The following is a 22,707-nucleotide window of genomic DNA, read 5'->3' on the forward strand; positions in this document are numbered from 1 at the left end:
TACAGGCTACGGATGCTTACAGGTGTGTGACTCTTGGTTGTTCTATTCCTTTGTCTCCTGCAGCCCCCTCCCATGTTTGGGTACTATTAAAATATTGGGTTTTAAATTTAACACCCACCAATTTAAAGCTCTCTCTCTCTTTCTCTCCCTCTTTCACTGGTTAGGTGACAAACTAAGTGGCTATTGCCAAGACATCACTTTTAAAGACATTGGCAGCCAAGGGTGGAGGCCAATTTGACATGCAATACCAGGGCAGTTAAATAACCAGGTTGTTATGTCAATTATCCATTCAGGGTTCTCCACAAACCTGTGCCACATGTAAAGGTTTCTTACCCTGCATGCCAGGATCTAGGAGTACAATATTTGTACACTAGTATATGAGCACTTCAGGTGTGGGCAAGAAAGAGTTAAATAAACCTGCCATCTTGTTTACACTGGAACTTATTTATGATGTCTGAGAAAAATGTTAAGATGTCCTGATAAGCCATAACTTATGTAAAACAACCTTTTTTTTTAGCCTATCAGATCTAATTAACAAATCCTGGCCTGTACATACACTTCAACATGCCAGCTAGTTCATCATATATTACTTATACTGCCAGCCTTGTATCTGCCAGTGACCATGGTACTATGAATCCAGCACACCATGATTATTGAATTCAAACATTGTAACAAACTACGGTTTGCACCCATTGTTAACAAGCCAGCTAATAAATTCTACTTCAGTGGACAGAGTGCATTTGAACATCATACTTGCTAACTGTGCAATCTGAATGCGTCCTTTGAATAAAAGGACATATAAAATGACCCCCCCCCCCAATTGGAGGAATGTTTTTCAGGGGGGGAAAGTAGTCTTATACGCCAGCAAATACTGTACTTGAGAAGAACACTCAAACCAAATTAAATCCTAACTTAGCTCCCCACACCAATCCCCATTGGAAACTGCCTTATGAATGAGAATAAAAAGAACTTTGATTTGGACCAAGAAAGTGATACTCAGACTTCAAACTAACAACATGAGCTCTTTCTGAGTTGCTTATTTAGGCCACATCTTGCTTAATTCTCTGGATTGACTTTGGCTTCTCTGGCAGGTTGTCCTCTCAGCAAAACACATTTGAGAAACATGGTAAATATGAGTGGGAAATGAAGTAAGTTTTGCTCTCAACCTGTTTCTAAAAGCTAGGTGCATTGCAATTTCTGTGCCTGATTCCTATGTGTCTTGCACAGTCCTAACCATTGGTATGATAATATTAAACATGATGATAATTGGACCTTGGCAGAATGGAGTTGTTTAACAAGTTATTCCTGTTTACTCTCTTCAGTTTGGTGTAGTGGTTAGGAGTGCGGACTTCTAATCTGGCATGCCGGGTTCGATTCTGCGCTCCCCCACATGCAACCAGCTGGGTGACCTTGGGCTCGTCACGGCACTGATAAAAACTGTTCTGACCGGGCAGTGATATCAGCGCTCTCTCAGCCTCACCCACCCCACAGGGTGTCTGTTGTGGGGAGAGGAATGGGAAGGCGACTGTAAGCCGCTTTGAGCCTCCTTCGGGTAGGGAAAAGCGGCATATAAGAACCAACTCTTCTTCTTCTTCAAGAAAAAAGTTCATTTTTACACAATATGCAAATTGTTGTTGTTAGGCGCGAAGTCGTGTCCAACCCATCGCGACCCCATGGACAATGATCCTCCAGGCCTTCCTGTCCTCTATTCCCTGGAGTCCATTTAAGTTTGCACCGACTGCTTCAGGGACTCCATCCAGCCATCTCATTCTCTGTCGTCCCCTTCTTCTTTTGCCCTCGATCGCTCCCAGCATTAGGCTCTTCTCCAGGGAGTCCTTCCTTCTCATGAGGTGGTCAAAGTATTTCAGTTTCATCTTCAGGATCTGGCCTTCTAAGGAGCAGTCTGGGCCAATCTCTTCTAGGACTGACCAGTTTGTTCGCCTTGCAGTCCAAGGGAGTCGCAAGAGTCTTCTCCAGCACCAGAGTTCAAAAGTCTCAATTCTTTGATGCTTTGCCTTCCTTATAGTCCAACTTTCACAGCCATACATTGCAACTGGGAATACCATAGACTTGACTAGATGAACTTTTGTTGGCAGGGTGATGTCTCTGCTTTTTAGGATGTTGTCTAGATTTGCCATAGCTTTCCTCCCCAGGAGCAAGCGTCTTTTAATTTCTTTGCTGTAGTCCCCATCTGCAGTGATCTTGGAGCCCAGGAAAATAAAATCTGTCACTACCTCCATTTCTTCCCCATCTATTTGCCATGATTTGAGAGGGCCGGATGCCATCATCTTCGTTTTCTTGATGTTGAGTTTCAAGCCAACTTTTGCACTCTCCTCCTTCACCCGCATCAAGAGGCTCTTTAGTTCCTCTTCACTTTCTGCCATTAGAGTGGTATCATCTGCATATCTGAGGTTGTTGATATTTCTCCCTGCAATCTTGATCCCAATTTGTGACTAATCTAACCCCGCCTTTCTCATGATGTGCTCCGCATACAAGTTAAATAGGCAAGGCAACAGTATACAGCCTTGCCGAACTCCTTTCTCAATTTTGAACCAATCAGTGATTCGATGCCGGGTTCTCACTGTTGCTTCTTGACCTGCATATAGTTTTCTCAAGAGACAAATAAGATGCTCTGGCATTCCCATCTCTTTAAGAATTTGCCACAATTTGTTGTACTCCACACAATCAAAGGCTTTAGCATTGTCAATGAAGCAGAAGTAGATGTTCTTCTGGAACTCCCTAGCTTTCTCCATGATCCAGCATATGTTGGCAATTTGATCTCTAGTTCCTCTGCCTATTTGAAATCCTGCCTGTACTTCTGGAAGTTCTCGGTCCACATATTGCTGGAGCCTAGCTTGTAGGATTTTGAGCATAACTTTGCTAGCATGAGTGCAATGATGCGGTAGTTTGAACATTCTTTGGCATTGCCCTTTTTTGGGATTGGAATGTGAACTGACCTTTTCCAATCCTGTGGCCATTGTTGAGTTTTCCAAATTTGCTGGCATATTGAGTATATCACTTTTACTGCATTGTCTTCTAAGATTTTGAATAGTTCAACTGGAATGCTGTCACCACCACTAGCTTTATTGTTGCTCAGACTTCCTAAGGCCCATTTGACTTCACATTCCAGGATGTCTGGCTCCAGGTCAGTAACTACCCCATCGTGGTTATCAGGGTTGTTAAGCTCGCTCTTGTATAGTTCTTCTGTATAATTTTGCCACCTTTTAAAATCTCGTCTGCTTCTGTGAGGTCCCTACCATTTTGGTCCCTTATCATACCCATCTTTGCATGAAACGTTCTCTTCATATCTCCAATTTTCTTGAACAGATCTATGGTCCTCCCCATTCCATTGTATTCTTCTATTTGTTTGCACTGTTCATTTAAGAAGACATTATTATCTCTTCTAGCTTTTCTCTGGAATTCTGCATTCAATTGGGTGTATCTTTCTCTTTCTCCCATGCTTTTCACTTCCCTTCTCTCCTTAGCTATTTGTAAAGCTTCCTCAGACAGCCATTTTGATTTCTTACATTTCTTATTCTTTGGGATGGTTTTAGTTGCTACCTCTTGTACAATGTTGCGACCTCTGTCCATAGTTCTTCAGGCACTCTGTCTATCAGATCTAATTCCTTAAATCTATTTGTCACCTCTACTGTGTATTTGTCGGGGATATGATTTAGTTAATACCTGAGTGGCCTAGTGCTTTTCCCTACTTTCTTCATTTAAGCCTAAATTTTGCAACAAGAAGCTGATGATCTGAACCACAATCAGCTCCTGGTCTTGTTTTTATTGACTGTATAGAACTTCTCCATCTTTGGCTGCAGAGCACATAGTCAATCTGATTTCTGTGTTGACCGTCTGGTGATGTCCATGTGTAGAGTCGTCTCTTGGGTTGTTGGAAAAGAGTGTTTGCTATGACCATTGTATTCTCTTGACAAAATTCTACCAGCCTCTGCCCTGCTTCATTTTGTACTCCAAGGCCAAACTTGCATGTTATCCCGGTTATCTTTTGGCTTCCTACTTTAGCATTCCAATCCCCCATGATGATAAGCACATCATTTTTTGCAAATATGTATACTAAATCTATTCCATTAATTTTATACTAAATGGAATTGAGTAGTAAAACTCCCTGTGTAGATGTTTATGTGGCACCCCTAAGTATATAACCCCCCTCTTGTCTCTCTCTACATCTTCCCCTCAGCCCTAGGCTAGTGAGTTACAGAAACCCAAAACTATGCTGAAGGAAGCCTTTGCACAAGAATAGAAGAGTTATGAAATGAGGCGGGGGGTGGGAGCTGTGATGGGAAAATATAAAGGCTGGAAGATGTAATGCAAATAGGTAGATGGGGTCCAGGTCAAGGTGAGGGTAGAGATAGACTGAAGGGGTTATATGAAGGAAGTAAAGGAGAAATTAGAAAATCTATTTGGGAGTTTATGGGGGTAGATGGGAGGGACAGACTAAGTCTATGCGATCTATAGTGGAGGAGTAAAAGAGTTCAAGTAATTGGTGTGTAGGATGGATGAATACAGTATTTCTCTTTTTGAATACTTGGAGCTGCAAAGAAAACGAACATGAAGATAGCAAAATGGAAGGGAGACTCTATTAATGAGAAAATATCGAAATGAAGATGGGTTCTGTGTAGAAAGTGGAAAGGTGTGATAAGAGGTGAAACCAAAAGAGACAGAGTAGACATGATATGACTTAGAAGGAAGCTATGTGAACATAACTAATTGAGAGGTCATATAAATATTGGAGGAAGATGATGCTATTTACTGTCATTTTATGAGAATCTCCAGTACTGGTATGTCATGTGTAGACTTAGGGTGCACACTTTTTAATGCTGTACAGCCAAAACCTTTTACTCAGTTTTCACAATTTAGACTTTGTTAAGCATTGCCACAGGATTTACCTCTGAAATACCTGTTTCCAATGGAATTCTTTTGACTAATTATTCCTTTTCACTAGATTAACAACTGTATGTGCAAGAGCTGTATAGGTCTAGGGGAAAACAACTTTGTAATGTAAAATATCCGAACAATAGGAGTGAATTCCAGAATTATAATAATTTAGTCCTCAGAAGCTTTTGAAAAAAACTCCAAAAGCTTCTGTAGCAATTACTTCTGAAGTCCTATGCCAGAAACTGAATTTATTAGAACAAAAGTGAGAAAAAACATTCTTACACTGTTCATGATTTATTTTTCAGATAATCTCTAATCTACCTGTCTACTAAGTACCACTTGGGGTGGCATATAACAGACATTTTTAAACAATAAAATTAATATAATACAAAAGACTAAAATTTTAAGCAAGTACAGCAGCTCAAAATTCAATAATAAGAACAGCAATAAAATAGTAAAGTAATAAAACCCACAGACAACAGGAAAAGTAAATAAATACATCAGAAAAAACAACTCCAGCACTATGTCAGAAGATCAATTAAATATGTCTCCAAATATGTTTCGAAATACCCCCCCTCCCCCATGCCATCTTGGTGTAGTAGTTAGGAGTGCAGACTTCTAATCTGGTGAACCGGGTTTGATTCCCTACTCCTCCCCCACATGCAACCAGCTGGGTGACCTTGGGCTCGCCACAGCACTGATAAAGCCGTTCTGACCAAGTAGGAATATCCGGGCTCTCTAAGCCACACCTACCTCGTAGGGTTTCTGTTGTGGGGAGAGGAAAGGAAAAGTGAACGTAAGCTGCTATGAGACTCCTTCAGTTAGAGAAAAGCGCTCTATAAGAACCAACTCTTCTTCTTTCCCAGTGCAAAATAAGGATCAAGATGAAATTCCTGTGGCAGGGAGTTCAAAAGTCTGATAGTTGCAGTTGCAATAGTCCAGTCATGAGTGCCCATCAATCAAATTTCATAGAATCTGGATGTGCAAAATTGGACATTAGTGCCTCCTATTTGCTCACATGGACAAAGCAGGCTTCTCAAGTACCCCAGTTCTAAGCTATTTAGAGCTTGCAGCAATGGTTCACTTGATCCAAGAAACAAATAAATAGCTAGTGTCCAAGTGCAGCCATGTTGGTCTGCAGTTGAAGAATTCTATCCAAGTCCATTATCAGAGACAAACAAGATTTTTATGGTAATAAGCTAGCTAGTCAAAACTCGCTTTATCAAATTTGATATCCGATAAAATGAGCCTCTACTCTTACACGTTTATACTCTGAAGATCTTGTTGGTCTTTTAATGTGCTACTTGACTTGAATCTAACAAGCAGACAACTAGAACAGTTGGTATACCACTGTTGATGCACCACCCTTATTGAGGAACATACTTCGAACCCTTGCAGCCATTAAAATTTCTATTCATTCTTCAAAGTCAGTAAAATAAATAAATTTAGTATTCATTTTGGTAATCAGATCTGGATGTGACCAAGGTGTGAATTACTTTGGTCAAAACTGTCTTTCCCAGAAAGGTTACAGATGGCATGTCACCCTAATCTGGTAAAATATACTCCGGTCCTCCTTACCCTATGGGTTTAGAAGTACACCAGGAAGGTCAATCTAATCCTTTGGGAGTGGTGCAACCCCACCCCAAACTAACTACAAACCTGGCTTGGCTTATTATGATGATCACCATTTTGCCTCCATTTTGTTGGTGTTGATCTCTACCCCTTTGAACTGTAACCAGCATACCTGCCCTACACAGTCTGTCTGAAAATGGTTCCCGAGAGTGTTTGTAGAATAAAAGGTGACCAATGGCACAGGAAAACAGTCCCCAGCAAACCATGTTGCAAGTTTTAAAGTCATTTATGAGCTTCAGTGGCCAGAGAGCCATAGAAAGGTATAAACCTGACACAAAAGAGTGATGCAGAGAGAAAATACTCAGTTGGATACAGTCAGCTCTGTGACTATTATTCTGAACATTTTAATTTGTTCAGGGTAATATTGAGGACAGTACCTTGTTATCTCTCCTAGAGGAAAGAGCCTTCAATGATCTCAGCCTGTAGCCGAATGAAAGTAGACACTTGCTTCTTCCTGCTGCCATTTGGAAAGCCTTAAAACAGTGGTTCTCAACCTTCCTAATGCCGCAACCTTCAATACAGTTCCTCATGTTGTGGTGACCCCCAACCATACAATTATGCAAGTGTTCTTTCACAGCAATTAAACCAAAACTGACCTATGGAGTGAAGATCCACTGCTCATGATTTTATATCTATTGGTTATAAATTGTATATAAATTGGCGGGCGCCTTCAAGAGGAGCAGCAGCAGTGGCAGCACCCCCTGATGCCCAAGCTGCTCGTCCTGCCATAACCCTGTGAAAGGGTCGTTCGACCCCCGATGGGGTCCCAACCCCCAGATTGAGAATCACTCCCTTAAAAGATCGTCACAGCTATACCACCACCCCATTTGCTGTGATTCTCCTCTTGAAGCCAATCTAGGAGCTTACTTTCCCTCACCTAAACGAATCAAACATTGGTTTCTGTTATTCTCTGGCCTGTCTAACAAGAGCTGCTTCTTAGACTCCCAAATCCTGCTCAACTAACTCCAGATTTTGTTTTCATATGCTAAATTTCTTTCCTCTCAAGTTCTGCTCCACATTCTTTCCTTACTGGACTTCCCTTGTTTCTATTGCCTGAATCACTGCCAAGATTCCCACTTGCCTTCCTTGCCAAGTTCTAACTCCTTGAATTCCAAATCTTCGGGGCTAGTGTAGCTCTGAGATCTTTCAGTATTAGGCATGCCAGCCTCCAGGAAGGGCCTGGAGATACCCAGGAATTACAGCTTATCTTCAGTAGATCAGTTCCCCAGGAGAAAATGGATCCTTTGGAGGGTGAATTATGTGGGATTGTAACTCACTGAAGTCTCTGTCCTCTTCAGGCTCCATCTCTAATTCTCAAAAAGTTTGCTAACCTGAATCTGTTAACCCTTCCCCAGACGATGCCAAGGGGAACCTGACAACCCTATGCATTACTGTAATGAATAGGTGGGCATGGAGATCTACTTTTACAACTGATCTCCAGACTACAGAGATCTGTTTCTGTGGAGGAAATGGCTGTTTTAGAGGGTGAACTCCATGGCAAAGTACCATGCTGAGGCTGTTCCCTCCACACACCTCACCCTCTTCAGGCTCCACCCCCAGTATCTCCAGGTATTTCCCAACCCAAAGCAGGCAGCCCTATCTGTTGTTGTTGTTAGGTGCAAAGTCGTATCCAACCCATCGCGACCCCGTGGACAATGATCCTCCAGGCCTTCCTGTCCTCTACCATTCCCTGGAGTCCATTTAAGTTTGCACCTACTGCTTCAGTGACTCCATCCAGACACCTCATTCTCTGTCGTCCCCTTCTTTTGCCCTCGATCGCTCCCAGCATTAGGCTCTTCTTCAGGGAGTCCTTCCTTCTCATGAGGTGACCGAAGTATTTCAGTTTCATCTTCAGGATCTGGCCTTCTAAGGAGCAGTCAGGGCTGATCTCCTCTAGGACTGACCGGTTTGTTCTCCTTGCAGTCCAAGGGACTCGCAAGAGTCTTCTCTAGCACCAGAGTTCAAAAGCATCAATTCTTTGATGCTCGGCCCTCCTTATGGTCCAGCCCAATGGACAGTTCCAAAAGGCCCTATCTGTAAACCATTACAAATGGTATCCCCCACGCAGCAAAGGACAGGTAATATCTCCTTTCATGGATCTTGGTTTCCATACTTTCTGTTCCCTCTCTTCAGTCCCCCCAGTCTCATTCATGCTGCACAGAGTAAGTAGATATTGGGTGAATGTTAGGATTTTCTGTGAGTTCCCTTATAATTTTAGTAATGTGTCATACTTGAATATTTTAACTGCATGATTGTACAAGGGTTGTTCTCAATAAACATTCCTGATTATTTGGTTAAATTCCTCTATTTTGCATCCAGCCTTGTACTGGAGCTCTATCATTTTGTCCTGGGTCCCTAAAATAGTCTGGTTGATCATTTACTGTATCCAGTTGAGGAATTAAAAACAATCCCAGCAAGAGTTATTAAGTTGGGAGTGGTTTCAAGGGATAGTTTCCTTTACTATTATAGACTGTTTTGTGCAGCTCTTGAGTTCATTTTGGAAATTAGACTCGTCTCTAATTGATGCTTAGTAACATTCTGTACCTCCAACCAATAGCATTTCCCTCTTTTCTGTATTTTGTCTGTTTGCCCACATAAAGCCGTTTGCCAGTCCTTTTTCAGACCCTATTTCATTTGTGGTTACTATATCCGGGTTGGGAAACTGCTAGAGATTTGGGAGTGTAGCCTAGAGATTACAGGGACCTCAGTGGGGTACAATGCCAAAGAGTCCACCTTCCAAAGCATCCATTTTCTTATCTATAATCTGGAGATTGGCTCTAACTTCAGGAGATCCCCAGGTCCCAACTGGAGAATGGCATCCCTCCTTTTATCATATTAGGCTATCTTGGGCGGTGACATCATTGTCAAAATCAGTGTCTCAAGTTGATGGATCAGAAGAATGAGTCCTACTCTATTGTCTTGTTTGTTTTGACATAGCAATTGAATACTAGCGTAGAGGTGACACAGACCAGAAAGAGGTTTGAATCAGTGCTGATGTCAAACATAGAATCCAGTATCTTGTTTTGAAAACATTGGACTTCAATTTTACTCATTTGGTTGGTGGGGCCCTTATTTTCATCAAACAAAATGCCTGCCCATTAATAAAGAATCATTCATAAGACAGTATATTTATCCTACAAGTTATATAGAAAAGCATTTAACACAATGTGTTCCATTTGTATATTTACATTTTAAGCCAGAAGGGGTCCTTGTGAACGTTTTCTAATGCAAAGAAGCATGCACATTGGTACTATTTAAATGGAAGGAAGGATACGGTTGACAAGAGAGGAGCAGGAGACCCCATGGCAGAGGTCACCAGTGCTCCTGGCCCCGTGCAGAAGCTGGGAGGGCAGGGAGGACCAAGAGACCCAATCACAGAGGCTGGCAGCATTTCTGGTTCTCTGGGACTCCAGGGAGGAGCACAAAAGGTGAGAGGGGCAGCCTGTAATTGGTGTTCATTGGGGAAGGGCCCTCTCAGAGTTAGGGCCAATCAGAGGTCCTGCGGTGCTCCTCTGAGTGGCCCTGGGAGGGGGAGTTTAAAGTCACAGTTTGCTAATGCAGAAGGAACAAGTTTAGTTTGTATAATTCATTTTATCTTTTGGCATTTAGCTAGATTTTTGCTGATTTGATGTTTTGTTATGCCAATAAAAGTGCCTTGAGTCTTGCATCTCTATCTTGTACCTCTACTTATTTTATGATTAGGAATTATTTATCCACTGACACATTAAACTTTGTATATTTTCCTTATCCATCTATGGGATTCCATGTTATAGTCTAATGGCGTATAATTCAGTAATTTTACTGAAGATCTAATCAGAACTGGGCCTGGTCTGGTCACCACCTGGAATGTCTGTAAACCTGTCTCTAATGTCTCATCTTACATACTGGAAGAAAGGTGTATAAATATGAAATAATATGTATAGAAATTTAAAGGGTACCATTTGAGCTGATCTAGGTGGTTGAGTCTTCAAACTGCCATGTTTTGTCTTAAATGTCTTAACTATACAAAACCAAAAATCTTAAATGAATAGAATTGTAGAGAAGGATCATATCCCAAACATTTGGAGGCCCTATGCCTACCTTCCAGTAGCTTAATGCTAAAACCCACTATAACAGCTCATAAACACCTTAGTAGTAAAATTTCTGCTAGTTTCTAGGGGGGAAAGAATATGCTATGTCCAGTATCAGAATCCAGAGGTGATGTGTTTCTTATTAGACCCAATATGGTTGTTAGAAAGCTTTTCACTTTTAAGATAATCTTGGTATCCATTTATCTAGAAATAAACCTATTGCTTTCAAAGGTATTTAGAACTGATTTACAGACATGTATTTGATTTGGTAGTCCCTTTATGGGCTTGTGAGATTATCCTTTGAGTGCACAGAAACATTTTAAGAACATGTGTGAAGGTTTTCTAGGAACTAGCAGGCAGCATTCAAAAGACATGCAGCAAACAAACAAAACTCCATCCAATCACCTACCCCCACTGTGGTGAATCACATCAAAATGATAGTGTGACTTAGTCCTTTTTTCCTTGTAAGTATATCGGGGGTCTTGGGGATGTCAAATCTTTGTGGCAGCTTCCATGGGCATGTTGGCAGCCTTTCTTAAATCACTTTAAAAGGGGGTGGGAACCCAAATTGGATCATAGTTTAGTCCTTGCAGTACTTACACGTAGTAACAACTTTGTGAATGTAACTGTATATAAGCATGACACCTCCATTGTCGAACAGATTACCAGCATTGTCACTGTGAGAGTCAAAATTGGTCATTGTTTGGCTGTGTGTACATGTGCAATGTAGAGCCGCCATATGCATCCTGGATTGTTGGCTGTGATTTTTTTTTATTATGCCCTTCTGTGTAGACTGCACATATTAAATTATATGTTGCCTCAATTTTTCCCAGGGTTGCATGAGCTGTCATTTCTGTGACACTCTCTCTTCTGTTTGTGTCCCATTTACAAAAAGAAAAGAGAAAAGAAAAGATGTGTGCATATGTGTGTGCGTGCGTGTGCTTGCATTTTATAGCCTTGGTTCCTGGGAGAATAATCTGGGCCCTTGTTTTATCTGGCCTCCTTTTGTGAGTGTGTTAAATCTGTAGCCAGGTTCACCAGCAGCTCTGGGCAAGTCATTGAGCTGTTATTAACCTGCTTCCATGGTAACTGCTGCTCACAAGCCTGAGGACAAAAAATGTTTTTATTCTGCTGAACTGCACAAAAGGTTCTAGTAATGTTTTAGACAAAATGGCCATTGAAAGTATCCTGCTTCAAAGTGCATCTGTACTATCCAATTTATAGTTAAACTATTTTATTGCAGTATTTTTTCTAGGTTTTGAAACTCCATTTTAATGTGCAGGGGGAAAATGTAAAGCTTTTTACTTACTTTTTTTGTATATTCCCTTTCCAGAGAAGGGTTTTTCTCTTTTGCTGTAATACTGGAAGATACATCATATAAAAACAGAGAGGTTAATTTCTCATTAACACTACAAATGTGTCCATTAGTTTTTTATTAGTTTTCTGCTGATGATTATTTAATTGTGAGGTTTCTGTTGTTGCTGTTCAGAATTAGGTGAATTAAATTGTTATGATGGAATAGAAGTAATGATTTTAGGGTCACCAATCTGTCTAGACTTGGATGCATTTTTTGTTTCAGACATCAGTGGGGCTCAAATGCATTCTATATGTCAAGATGATTTTGTATCTTGATATGAAGAACAGATTTTATGTGTCAAATATGAGTTTTGCATTTACAGTATGAATGGCATGGTAACGTGTATAAGTGTCACATGAAAAGTTAATTTGTATGCATAGGATGTATGTTTCTGTATATCCTAAAAAACATGGGCTTTATGGAAATAAAGTATAGAATACATCTAATTTTGCACTTATGTTCAGAAGAGAGGTAAATAATAGATGTGCCAGAATTGTGTTTATTTAACTAACTAATAAAATTAGAGCAAGAGGATGGAATATTGCAAAACAGTGTTTTGGTGGGCGGAGTGCAGGTACTCATGATGTTCACCAACTTGGGGGACCCTATTTGGGTAGAAAAGTGACAAGGTGACATAATAAAACATACAACTCAGGGAGACAATTATATATCAGTATTACCAAAGGTCTATTCCATGACACAAAGGTCTATTCCATGACACAAGGGTGAACTATAAATCATCATAATTTCAGGCTGCAACCAAAACACTACCCCTTCTTTTAATGTAAATAGTTGTGTCAGTTTAACATTCTAAGTTCATGTTTTATAGAAGATTCCAAATGTCCATTATGTTCCTTCTGGAGGGTCCATGACACTACTCAGACCCAACCCAATAGAAAAACAGAAACAAAACTCATCATTTGCCTGTGGGCTGGTAAAGAAGGCAGCACATGGGCCACTGAAGACGGTTGCAGGGCCTGCAGGCATTAATAGGCCCCAGAAGATGGAGACAGGAGGGCTCCAGAAGGCCTCAGGGTTGGTGGGCTGGCAGCTAAGACAGGAGGTGGACTGGAGGGCTGATGAAGACAGAGGGCAGGCACCTGTCCAAGGTAGGAGATCAGTGAGCCATAAAAAGGCATCAAAGCAGCCTCTGGACATTAGAGGCTCTTGTGGCACAGAGTGGTAAGGCAGCAGACATGCAGTATGAAAGCTCTGTCCATGAGGCTGGGAGTTCAATCCCAGCAGCCGGCTCGAGGTTGACTCAGCCTTCCATCCTTACGAGGTCGGTAAAATGAGTACCCAGTTTGCTGGGGAGTAAACGGTAATGACTGGGGAAGGCACTGGCAAACCACCCAGTATTGAGTCTGCCATGAAAACGCTAGAGGGTGTAAGCCCAAGGGTCAGCCAAGACCCAGTGCTGGCACAGGGGATACCTTTACCTAATGTCATCAGTGGGTGCAATTTCAGCTGCAGGACAGAACAGGCCATGACGTCTCAATCAGTACAGCCTGGTCCCAGGAAGGATGGCCAAAAGAAGTGCTAATACTGGCACAAACTGGCACAAAAAAGGCCCTGTGACAAAGTATGGTGTCTGCTGCTGTGTCAGCACAATATCTTTCTGAATAACACAATTGATGTCTTAGGGAGTCAGCAATCAAAAGTAAGGTTGACAGGCCACGCCTGGCAACTGGCAGGTGCTCAAGGGTGGGGCATACAGCTGTGTGTCTGTTATGATGTCACTTCAGGCATCAAATTGCCCAGAGGCAATTCCTAGAGCTACGTGATATCATTTCAGGGTTTCCCTCGCAAGTGATGTCATGGCACACTCAACACTGTTTTTTTTAAAGTTTCCCATTGCTGAGCAACAGGGGTGCTAGAACCCGGCATCCTGGCAACCTTAATCATGATACGTTGTAGGTCAACAAAAAAACTGGCATTCTCTGCCTAAATATAAACACAACTCGTTTAGCTTAAGCACAGAATTTTCTAGCCACTTCTGTTATTTATTATCAAACGAACTGAAATACTTAGCAAGACATGTGGCACAATCTATGTCTGCATGGGAGATGTGATAGTTTGAAAGTTCCATTGCATCAAAATATAATAATTAATAAATATAAATCTCCCTGCACTACACTTTTTGACCATGTTCTAAAACAATGTTATTATTGGGGTGGTCCCAGCAAAGTTTCTCCAGCTTTTCTCCAGCCTAATGAACATTCCTCCAACAACGCACTTAAGGTGAACAAAGGCTCCTTAATACCTCACTGGGTGGAGGTTGTGAGGATAACACAGAGAAAATTAAAGGAGAACATTCAATTCTTGGTGTTGGGTTTGCTGCTATTAGAAGATTGGGGAGGTGGACTCACCACTTCCAACTGGAAATGTTGTGGTGGTGTCATTAAACACACCATTCTTGCACCTACATCTGCCCTCCCCAGTGGGCGCTGGACCAAGAGCAGGCAACAGAGAATGGGAGTTCTCCTATCCTCAACAGGCAACCCTAGTTTCAACTGATAGGGTCTATCCATTTTTCCTGGGGTCCTCTCCTTGGATCTGCAGGGTTTCCTTAGATGTTCATACTCTACTTTTCTCACCAGTATGGATCCAAATCAGCTTACAACATCATTCTCAAAATTTCTCTTTTGTTGTTGTTAGTGTATCTTAAGACAGAAGACATTTTCTTCATTTAAATAAATTTCTTCAGGGTACTTGACTGTATGAAATTGTCATGAGCATCATGTCAGTGGCTCTTTCTAAGCCTAGGGGGAGAAGATTATAAGCTCTACCCCATCCAGCTGGATAGCTTTTCAATTTTTTGGAAATATCTAAATCAGGGGTAGTCAAACTGCGGCCCTCCAGATGTCCATGGACTACAATTCCCAGGAGCCCCTGCCAGCATTTGCTGGCAGGGCCTCCTGGGAATTGTAGTCCATGGACATCTGGAGGGCTGCAGTTTGACTACCCCTGATCTAAATTATCTCCAAAGGCAACTATTTTGTGTCATGTGGGGGTATTCAAAATGCTTCCTACACATTATCGCACTAATTATCATACCAACTAATTCATATTCTCATATTGTAAATAGGAGAGTGAAAGGAAAATTATTCGCCTGAGGCTATCCAGTGAATGGATAGCTGACGTGAAAATCACATGGGAGGCTTTCTGGTGGACACATTTATTCTGATACAACAAAGATATTATAAAAGCCAATGATACATTCAGTAAATATAGAAGAAGTAGACTTATTGTTACTATTGTCTTTAAATATCAGTGTTAAATTTGCCTCTGAGAGGAGGAGACTAACTTCTCTTACACTGTACATAAACTTTCTTAACTTGTAACCTTTGATCTTGTATGGGTTACAGTCTTTGGATTGTTGTTGGTCCTTCAGATGACATAAACAGGAAGTTGTGACCTGTGTGCTTCATACATAGCAAAATGACAACTGTTCTCATGAGTCTTCCTCTTAACCAGTTTTACCACATGAAAACCAATACTCTTGTCCTCATAACAGACTCTTGTACTTAGATAATGTCGCCTTTGTTTTTTTCTTTCTTTTCTGCTTAGGTTGCTTTGAATGTTGCATTAAGTGCCTGGGAGGCGTCCCATATGCCTCACTTGTGGCTACTATTCTTTGCTTCTCTGGGGTAGCCTTGTTCTGCGGCTGCGGTCATGTTGCTCTAGCTGGGACCATCACTATCCTTGAAGACCGCTTCTCCAGAAATGCCACTGATCATGCTTTGTTGTCTGAAGTGTAAGTATGAATCCACTTCCTTTCCTTCATGTACCAAGTGTGGCCAGATGGCTGATAAAACACAATGGTCAGAGATGAGAACATGCATACAAATTCAGAGCACCAGAAGCTAAGAGCTGCTGGTGAAATGCTTCGTAAATTGGGGGATTCATCTTAGACAAGCCATTAGAGGAGTCTCTGGGGATATTATTAAAAATATGGCTTGAGAAAGGAAGTTTATCAAGATGGGAAACAACAGAGTTTGCACACATCTCCCAGAAGTCTGTTGATAGAGATTCAGCATATACTTCCACTGCAGAAGGCTTGTCTAATTTGACAAAACCAAACAAAGCCAAGAGTAGTAATAAATCTCCAGGAGAGCAGAGTTATTACAGCTCCATAGCAACTGAAGGCTGAAAAGTAGCTGTTGCCAGGAGATAGGAGGTTCCTAAAAATATATTTAAGTGCACAGGAAAGCAATACTACCAAATCTTCTTGTAATAATAATAATCATAGAGTTGGAAGGAACCTCAAGGGTCATCTAGTCCAGCCCTCTACAAAATGCAGGGAATTCACAACTACCTGCCAATTCATTCTGGTCCTGCCCTCTGGGGCAACAGAAAACAACTCTGCTCCATCTTCTATGGCACAGCCCTTCAAGTACTTGAAGGTGCCTATCATATCATCTCTTAGCTGTCTTCTCTCCAGGGTAAACAGATCAAGTTCCCTCAACCTTTCCTCATACAACTTGGTCGACAAACCCCTCAGTATCTTCTTGGCCCTCTTCTGGAAATGTTTCAGTTTCTCTACATCTTTCTTCAGTTGTGGTGTCCATAACTGAAAACAATATTCTAAGTGAGGTCTAACTGGAGCAGAGTAAAGCAGTATCATCACTTCATGCTATCTGCACACTATACTTCTTTTGATACAGCCCCAAATCCCATTTGCCTTTTTTAGCCACTGAGTCACACTGCTGACTCCTGTTCGGTGTGTGGCCTACTAAGACTCCTATGTCCTTTTTGTGCATACTACTGTCAAGACAGGTCTCGCCCATCCTATAATGATGCATTTAATTTTTCCCAGCTAAATACAGAACTTTACATTTATCGTGATTGAAATTCATTTTTATTTTAGCCCAGTTTTCCAACCTGTCAAGATCATCCTGTATCCTGATTCTGTCTTTTGCTGTGTTTGCTACCCCTCCCAGTTTAGCATCATCTGCAAATTTAATAAGCACCACCTCTATTCCTTCATCCAAATCATTTATTAAAATGTTGAACAACACAAGGCCCAGGACATATTATTATCATAACCACTATTACAACAACAACAACAATAATAATTCTCTCTTAACCACTTGCAAGAGAGGCAATCCTCAAAAGCATTTTACATTTCATATGATGAGGGTCCCGTGGCATCTGACCCTCACTGATCAGAAACACTGAAACATCAACAGAGCTTCATTTGCCTCTCACTGAACGTGTGCTTACAAAACACAGTCATTTTGTAAGCATGAGATTTGAGCATAATAGTCCTTTGGTTAAATTATTTATTGGTATATTAGTCTGCAATTATTACAGAGATGTCCTCTCCTTGTTTGTTTACCTCTCCTCCAAATAGTTATGAAACAAACTCTACAACTCTGGTATGGCAAATTTAGATTACCTGTTTTGTTTTCCTTCTCAGAATAAAGTTAATGCAGTATGTGATCTATGGGATTGCATCATTTTTTTTCTTGTATGGAATAATTCTCTTGGCGGAGGGATTTTATACAACAAGTGCTGTAAAGGAGCTGCATGGCGAATTCAAGACAACTATCTGTGGCCGTTGTATCAGTGGGATGGTGAGTACAACACTGTCATATTGATTGCCCCATTCTTTCAAGTCTAAACTATTATCTGTGTGACAGTCCCCCCTTACATGTGATAACACTGGCACAATCATGATTATGGTCTTTTTCTGACAATAGAATAGAATCTCATTTGAAAGTACCCCTATATTAGCTCTGTCACGTGGCACAGCGGCTGCAGAAGCTCGTAAGAGCCAATGCACAATAAGCTTGGGTAACACTAGGTTTTCCTAGCAATAGGTTTTCCTATAAATCTCTACCTTAAGGTGACTGGTAGAAAAATGATTTTTCAAGGTAGCCCTTTGTTCAAATAATATGTTCTTGGTTCGCAATCCAGAATTTACTGGACTCCAAAAGTCATCAGTCAATGAGTTATGTTCATTTAACTGGATAACACTGATTTTCCTGTGTATCCTCAGTGTAATGAATGAGTTCTTTGTTCTACACTTGGGGATTAAAGCGTTATGTCATTCATATGATGATCCATAATTTCTTCCTAGTCCAGCCATACAAAATGGCTGTAAAAGAAAAACAGCTGTCATGTGATAACTCTAGCCACTTTTCCTGCAGTGGAGTCAAGCTAGGACCTCTCCTAGCCAAGGGAATTCCTCTGGCAAATGTTTCTGTTCCCTATCCCTGCCTCCTGCAGTTTTTCTCCTTCTGTGCCCTAATCTCTGTGAAAGACCTCTACATCTACCTAGTCTCTTTTAATTATTTCTTTTCATAACTTCGAATGTGTCTGCTATTAATTACTAAACTTGCCATTTTCATTACTCCAATGTTTTTGTGAACTATAGCTGAGATCAAAAGGACTGATTCTCTTTTTTAGCAAAGAATTACCATACTGCATACTTTGGATATTATGACAGTTTACTAATTTGCCACTAATTTACTTTTGCCTTATATCTGTACTCTCATGATCCTTGTTCCATTTGGTCTGAGGAAAAGTGCATGCCCTCGAAAGCTCATGCCTTGGATAAATCTTGGTTGGTCTTAAAGGGGCTATTGGACTCAATTTTTTGTTTTTCTAACTGGTATATTCTTATTAAATATGATATGCGTGGAAATGATTATATACCCAGTTTTGTGTACTGTTTTCACATAGTTATGTGTTGATGCCTGCTATTACTAATCTCTAAACTCATTGCGTGGTGCTTGTCTGAGATATTTTGCTTGATCCTTACTGAGCAGTTGTGTAGCTGAGGGCCTTGGAATTAGATCCCACCGGAATCCTTGTGCTTGGAATATTGAGAGCTTGTAAAACAAGCAGCCAAGGTTAGATCACATCCCTTACTCAAGATGTTATAGAAAGATTTAGAGTTTCCAGATTATCAATTTGTAATCCTGGTCCCAGAGGTTCAGAATTCTCATTAGAAGCCTCATATGGGCAGAGACTCCAACTTAAGCCTCATCTCAAACACATACTCTTTTTCACTTAGATTGAAGCTACTCAGAACATATCAGTAGGGTCATCTATTTGGCTTCAACAAGAATTGGGGGGCTAACACAAATGTGTATTTAGATAGCTTGTGAAAGAACCACAGCTCATCACAGCCATAAACTATCAGTTCCAGCCACCAAGTGTTCATGGACAAGATAAGAGCCAGGTGAAGGCCAATCTAAATATGCTTATTTTTTAAGTGTTTGGTTCCCACTCTGAACGCAGATTTCCCACAGCCATGCAGCAGCTGCAGGCAATGGCTTTTTAAAAATAAAGGACCCAAGAGGGTCTCTGGCAGGAAGATGTGGGAAAGATTGAGGATACTGAGATCAGGATTCACTGAACTGAATCCTACTTTTATAGACTAACCACAGTTAAGAAGAAGAGTTGGTTCTTATATGCCACTTTCCTCTCCCCGAAGGAGGCTCAAAGCAGCTTACAGTCGCCTTCCTTTCCCTTTCCCCACAATGGACACCCTGTGAGGTGGGTGAGGCTGAGAGAGCCCTGATATCAATGCCGTGGCGAGCCCAAGGTCACCCAGCTGGCTGCATGTGGGGGAGTGCAGAATCGAACACAGTTTATCAGATTAGAAGTCCACACTCCTAAACATTACACCAAACTGGCGTTTCATGAATCAGTTGTTGACTTCTTCTCCACATTGACAGTGCTGACTTGGTTATATGGCAGGTTAGACAGGATAGCGAGACCTAGAAAGTCCTAACAAACATTTTCAGAACTATGCTGTTTCACACACAGGGTAAGTTGAGGCTTCTCAAGCACTAGGGAACATTTTAGGAAAAAGCCGTCTTTATACAAAAGAGATGGGCTTCACTCAAGCTGTAGTTGAAACGATTACTCACAATTGTGAGCAAAAAGACTGTAAAGCAGCTTTTAAACGGATATCTGGGGGAAAGCCAACAAGAATGCAAGAATGGAAGAAAATCCAGTTTGAGATTACTCATCCCTATGGAATAAAGTAGAACTTTGCAATTAGTATACAAAAATAAATGACTGTTCTTTGAAGAGACACATGAAAAGGATATTTGGAGAGGGATGAAAGATATTGGCATTTTGTATGCTATCTAAATTTTACCTTGTTCTTCCTCTAAGGAGTTTTGGTCATGGTTCTCCATTCCCCGTATCACCATCGCTAACAATAATGTGATATTGAGAGAAGTATGTTAAACCAAGATGGTCTTCTCCAAAATTTAAAGGAAAATTGTTAAGTGAAAAATTAAAGATGTCAGAAATCTGTTCTATAATTGTAAAGTATCCATTGAAATGTTCTAAAGTAGTTTAAAACTGTTTCATATGTTTTGGATTCACTGGGGCGTTTTGGGGTGCAGATAGAAATGTAAGGAGGGACTCTTGTGGGTGTAAATCTCTCTTTTCATCTTTTCATTGAAATGCCTTTGATTTTGCATTTGTGTATCTCTGGCCGTTTCTGCACCAGTGGCACCACTCCGGCCTGCCGCTGGTGTGTTTTTGCAAAGCTGCATGCCCCGCAGTTTGCTGTGTCCCTACAGGGCACACATTTCAGCATCAGATCTTCTCCGGTGCTAAAATATATCCCCCCGGGGAACACAGTGGCGGCAGGAAGGTTCTGCCACATGGGGAGGGGGAGCAGCAGGGTTTTTAAAAATCTTGCTGGAAGGTGGAATTGTGTTCCATGGAATCTCACCTTCCTTCAAAATAAAAAAAATGCCCTGGCTTTTTAAAAATAAAGGACCCAAGAGGGTCTCTGGCAGGAAGATGTGGGAAAGATTGAGGATACTGAGATCAGGATTCACTGAACTGAATCCTACTTTTATAGACTAACCACAGTTAAGAAGAAGAGTTGGTTCTTATATGCCACTTTCCTCTCCCCGAAGGAGGCTCAAAGCAGCTTACAGTCGCCTTCCTTTCCCTTTCCCCACAATGGACACCCTGTGAGGTGGGTGAGGCTGAGAGAGCCCTGATATCAATGCCGTGGCGAGCCCAAGGTCACCCAGCTGGCTGCATGTGGGGGAGTGCAGAATCGAACACAGTTTATCAGATTAGAAGTCCACACTCCTAAACATTACACCAAACTGGCGTTTCATGAATCAGTTGTTGACTTCTTCTCCACATTGACAGTGCTGACTTGGTTATATGGCAGGTTAGACAGGATAGCGAGACCTAGAAAGTCCTAACAAACATTTTCAGAACTATGCTGTTTCACACACAGGGTAAGTTGAGGCTTCTCAAGCACTAGGGAACATTTTAGGAAAAAGCCGTCTTTATACAAAAGAGATGGGCTTCACTCAAGCTGTAGTTGAAACGATTACTCACAATTGTGAGCAAAAAGACTGTAAAGCAGCTTTTAAACGGATATCTGGGGGAAAGCCAACAAGAATGCAAGAATGGAAGAAAATCCAGTTTGAGATTACTCATCCCTATGGAATAAAGTAGAACTTTGCAATTAGTATACAAAAATAAATGACTGTTCTTTGAAGAGACACATGAAAAGGATATTTGGAGAGGGATGAAAGATATTGGCATTTTGTATGCTATCTAAATTTTACCTTGTTCTTCCTCTAAGGAGTTTTGGTCATGGTTCTCCATTCCCCGTATCACCATCGCTAACAATAATGTGATATTGAGAGAAGTATGTTAAACCAAGATGGTCTTCTCCAAAATTTAAAGGAAAATTGTTAAGTGAAAAATTAAAGATGTCAGAAATCTGTTCTATAATTGTAAAGTATCCATTGAAATGTTCTAAAGTAGTTTAAAACTGTTTCATATGTTTTGGATTCACTGGGGCGTTTTGGGGTGCAGATAGAAATGTAAGGAGGGACTCTTGTGGGTGTAAATCTCTCTTTTCATCTTTTCATTGAAATGCCTTTGATTTTGCATTTGTGTATCTCTGGCCGTTTCTGCACCAGTGGCACCACTCCGGCCTGCCGCTGGTGTGTTTTTGCAAAGCTGCATGCCCCGCAGTTTGCTGTGTCCCTACAGGGCACACATTTCAGCATCAGATCTTCTCCGGTGCTAAAATATATCCCCCCGGGGAACACAGTGGCGGCAGGAAGGTTCTGCCACATGGGGAGGGGGAGCAGCAGGGTTTTTAAAAATCTTGCTGGAAGGTGGAATTGTGTTCCATGGAATCTCACCTTCCTTCAAAATAAAAAAAATGCCCTGGCTTTTTAAAAATAAAGGACCCAAGAGGGTCTCTGGCAGGAAGATGTGGGAAAGATTGAGGATACTGAGATCAGGATTCACTGAACTGAATCCTACTTTTATAGACTAACCACAGTTAAGAAGAAGAGTTGGTTCTTATATGCCACTTTCCTCTCCCCGAAGGAGGCTCAAAGCAGCTTACAGTCGCCTTCCTTTCCCTTTCCCCACAATGGACACCCTGTGAGGTGGGTGAGGCTGAGAGAGCCCTGATATCAATGCCGTGGCGAGCCCAAGGTCACCCAGCTGGCTGCATGTGGGGGAGTGCAGAATCGAACACAGTTTATCAGATTAGAAGTCCACACTCCTAAACATTACACCAAACTGGCGTTTCATGAATCAGTTGTTGACTTCTTCTCCACATTGACAGTGCTGACTTGGTTATATGGCAGGTTAGACAGGATAGCGAGACCTAGAAAGTCCTAACAAACATTTTCAGAACTATGCTGTTTCACACACAGGGTAAGTTGAGGCTTCTCAAGCACTAGGGAACATTTTAGGAAAAAGCCGTCTTTATACAAAAGAGATGGG

At 41.3% G+C, this 22,707-nt stretch overlaps 1 protein-coding gene across 7 annotated transcripts in view; it reads left to right on the plus strand.

Moving 5' to 3' along the window:
• The window catches only part of GPM6B (glycoprotein M6B), a 117,656-nt gene that overhangs the window by 79,685 nt on the left and 15,264 nt on the right, over nucleotides 1-22,707 (plus strand). For all 7 annotated transcript variants that reach the window (XM_077343223.1, XM_077343219.1, XM_077343218.1 and 4 more), the window contains 2 exons: nucleotides 15,526-15,712; nucleotides 17,378-17,534. In XM_077343223.1, coding sequence (XP_077199338.1) covers nucleotides 15,526-15,712; nucleotides 17,378-17,534 — 344 coding nt within the window. The remainder of the gene's footprint in view (nucleotides 1-15,525; nucleotides 15,713-17,377; nucleotides 17,535-22,707) is intronic.

Source organism: Paroedura picta, chromosome 6, assembly GCF_049243985.1.
Source record: "Paroedura picta isolate Pp20150507F chromosome 6, Ppicta_v3.0, whole genome shotgun sequence".
In the NCBI taxonomy this organism is placed as follows: Eukaryota; Metazoa; Chordata; class Lepidosauria; order Squamata; family Gekkonidae; genus Paroedura; species Paroedura picta.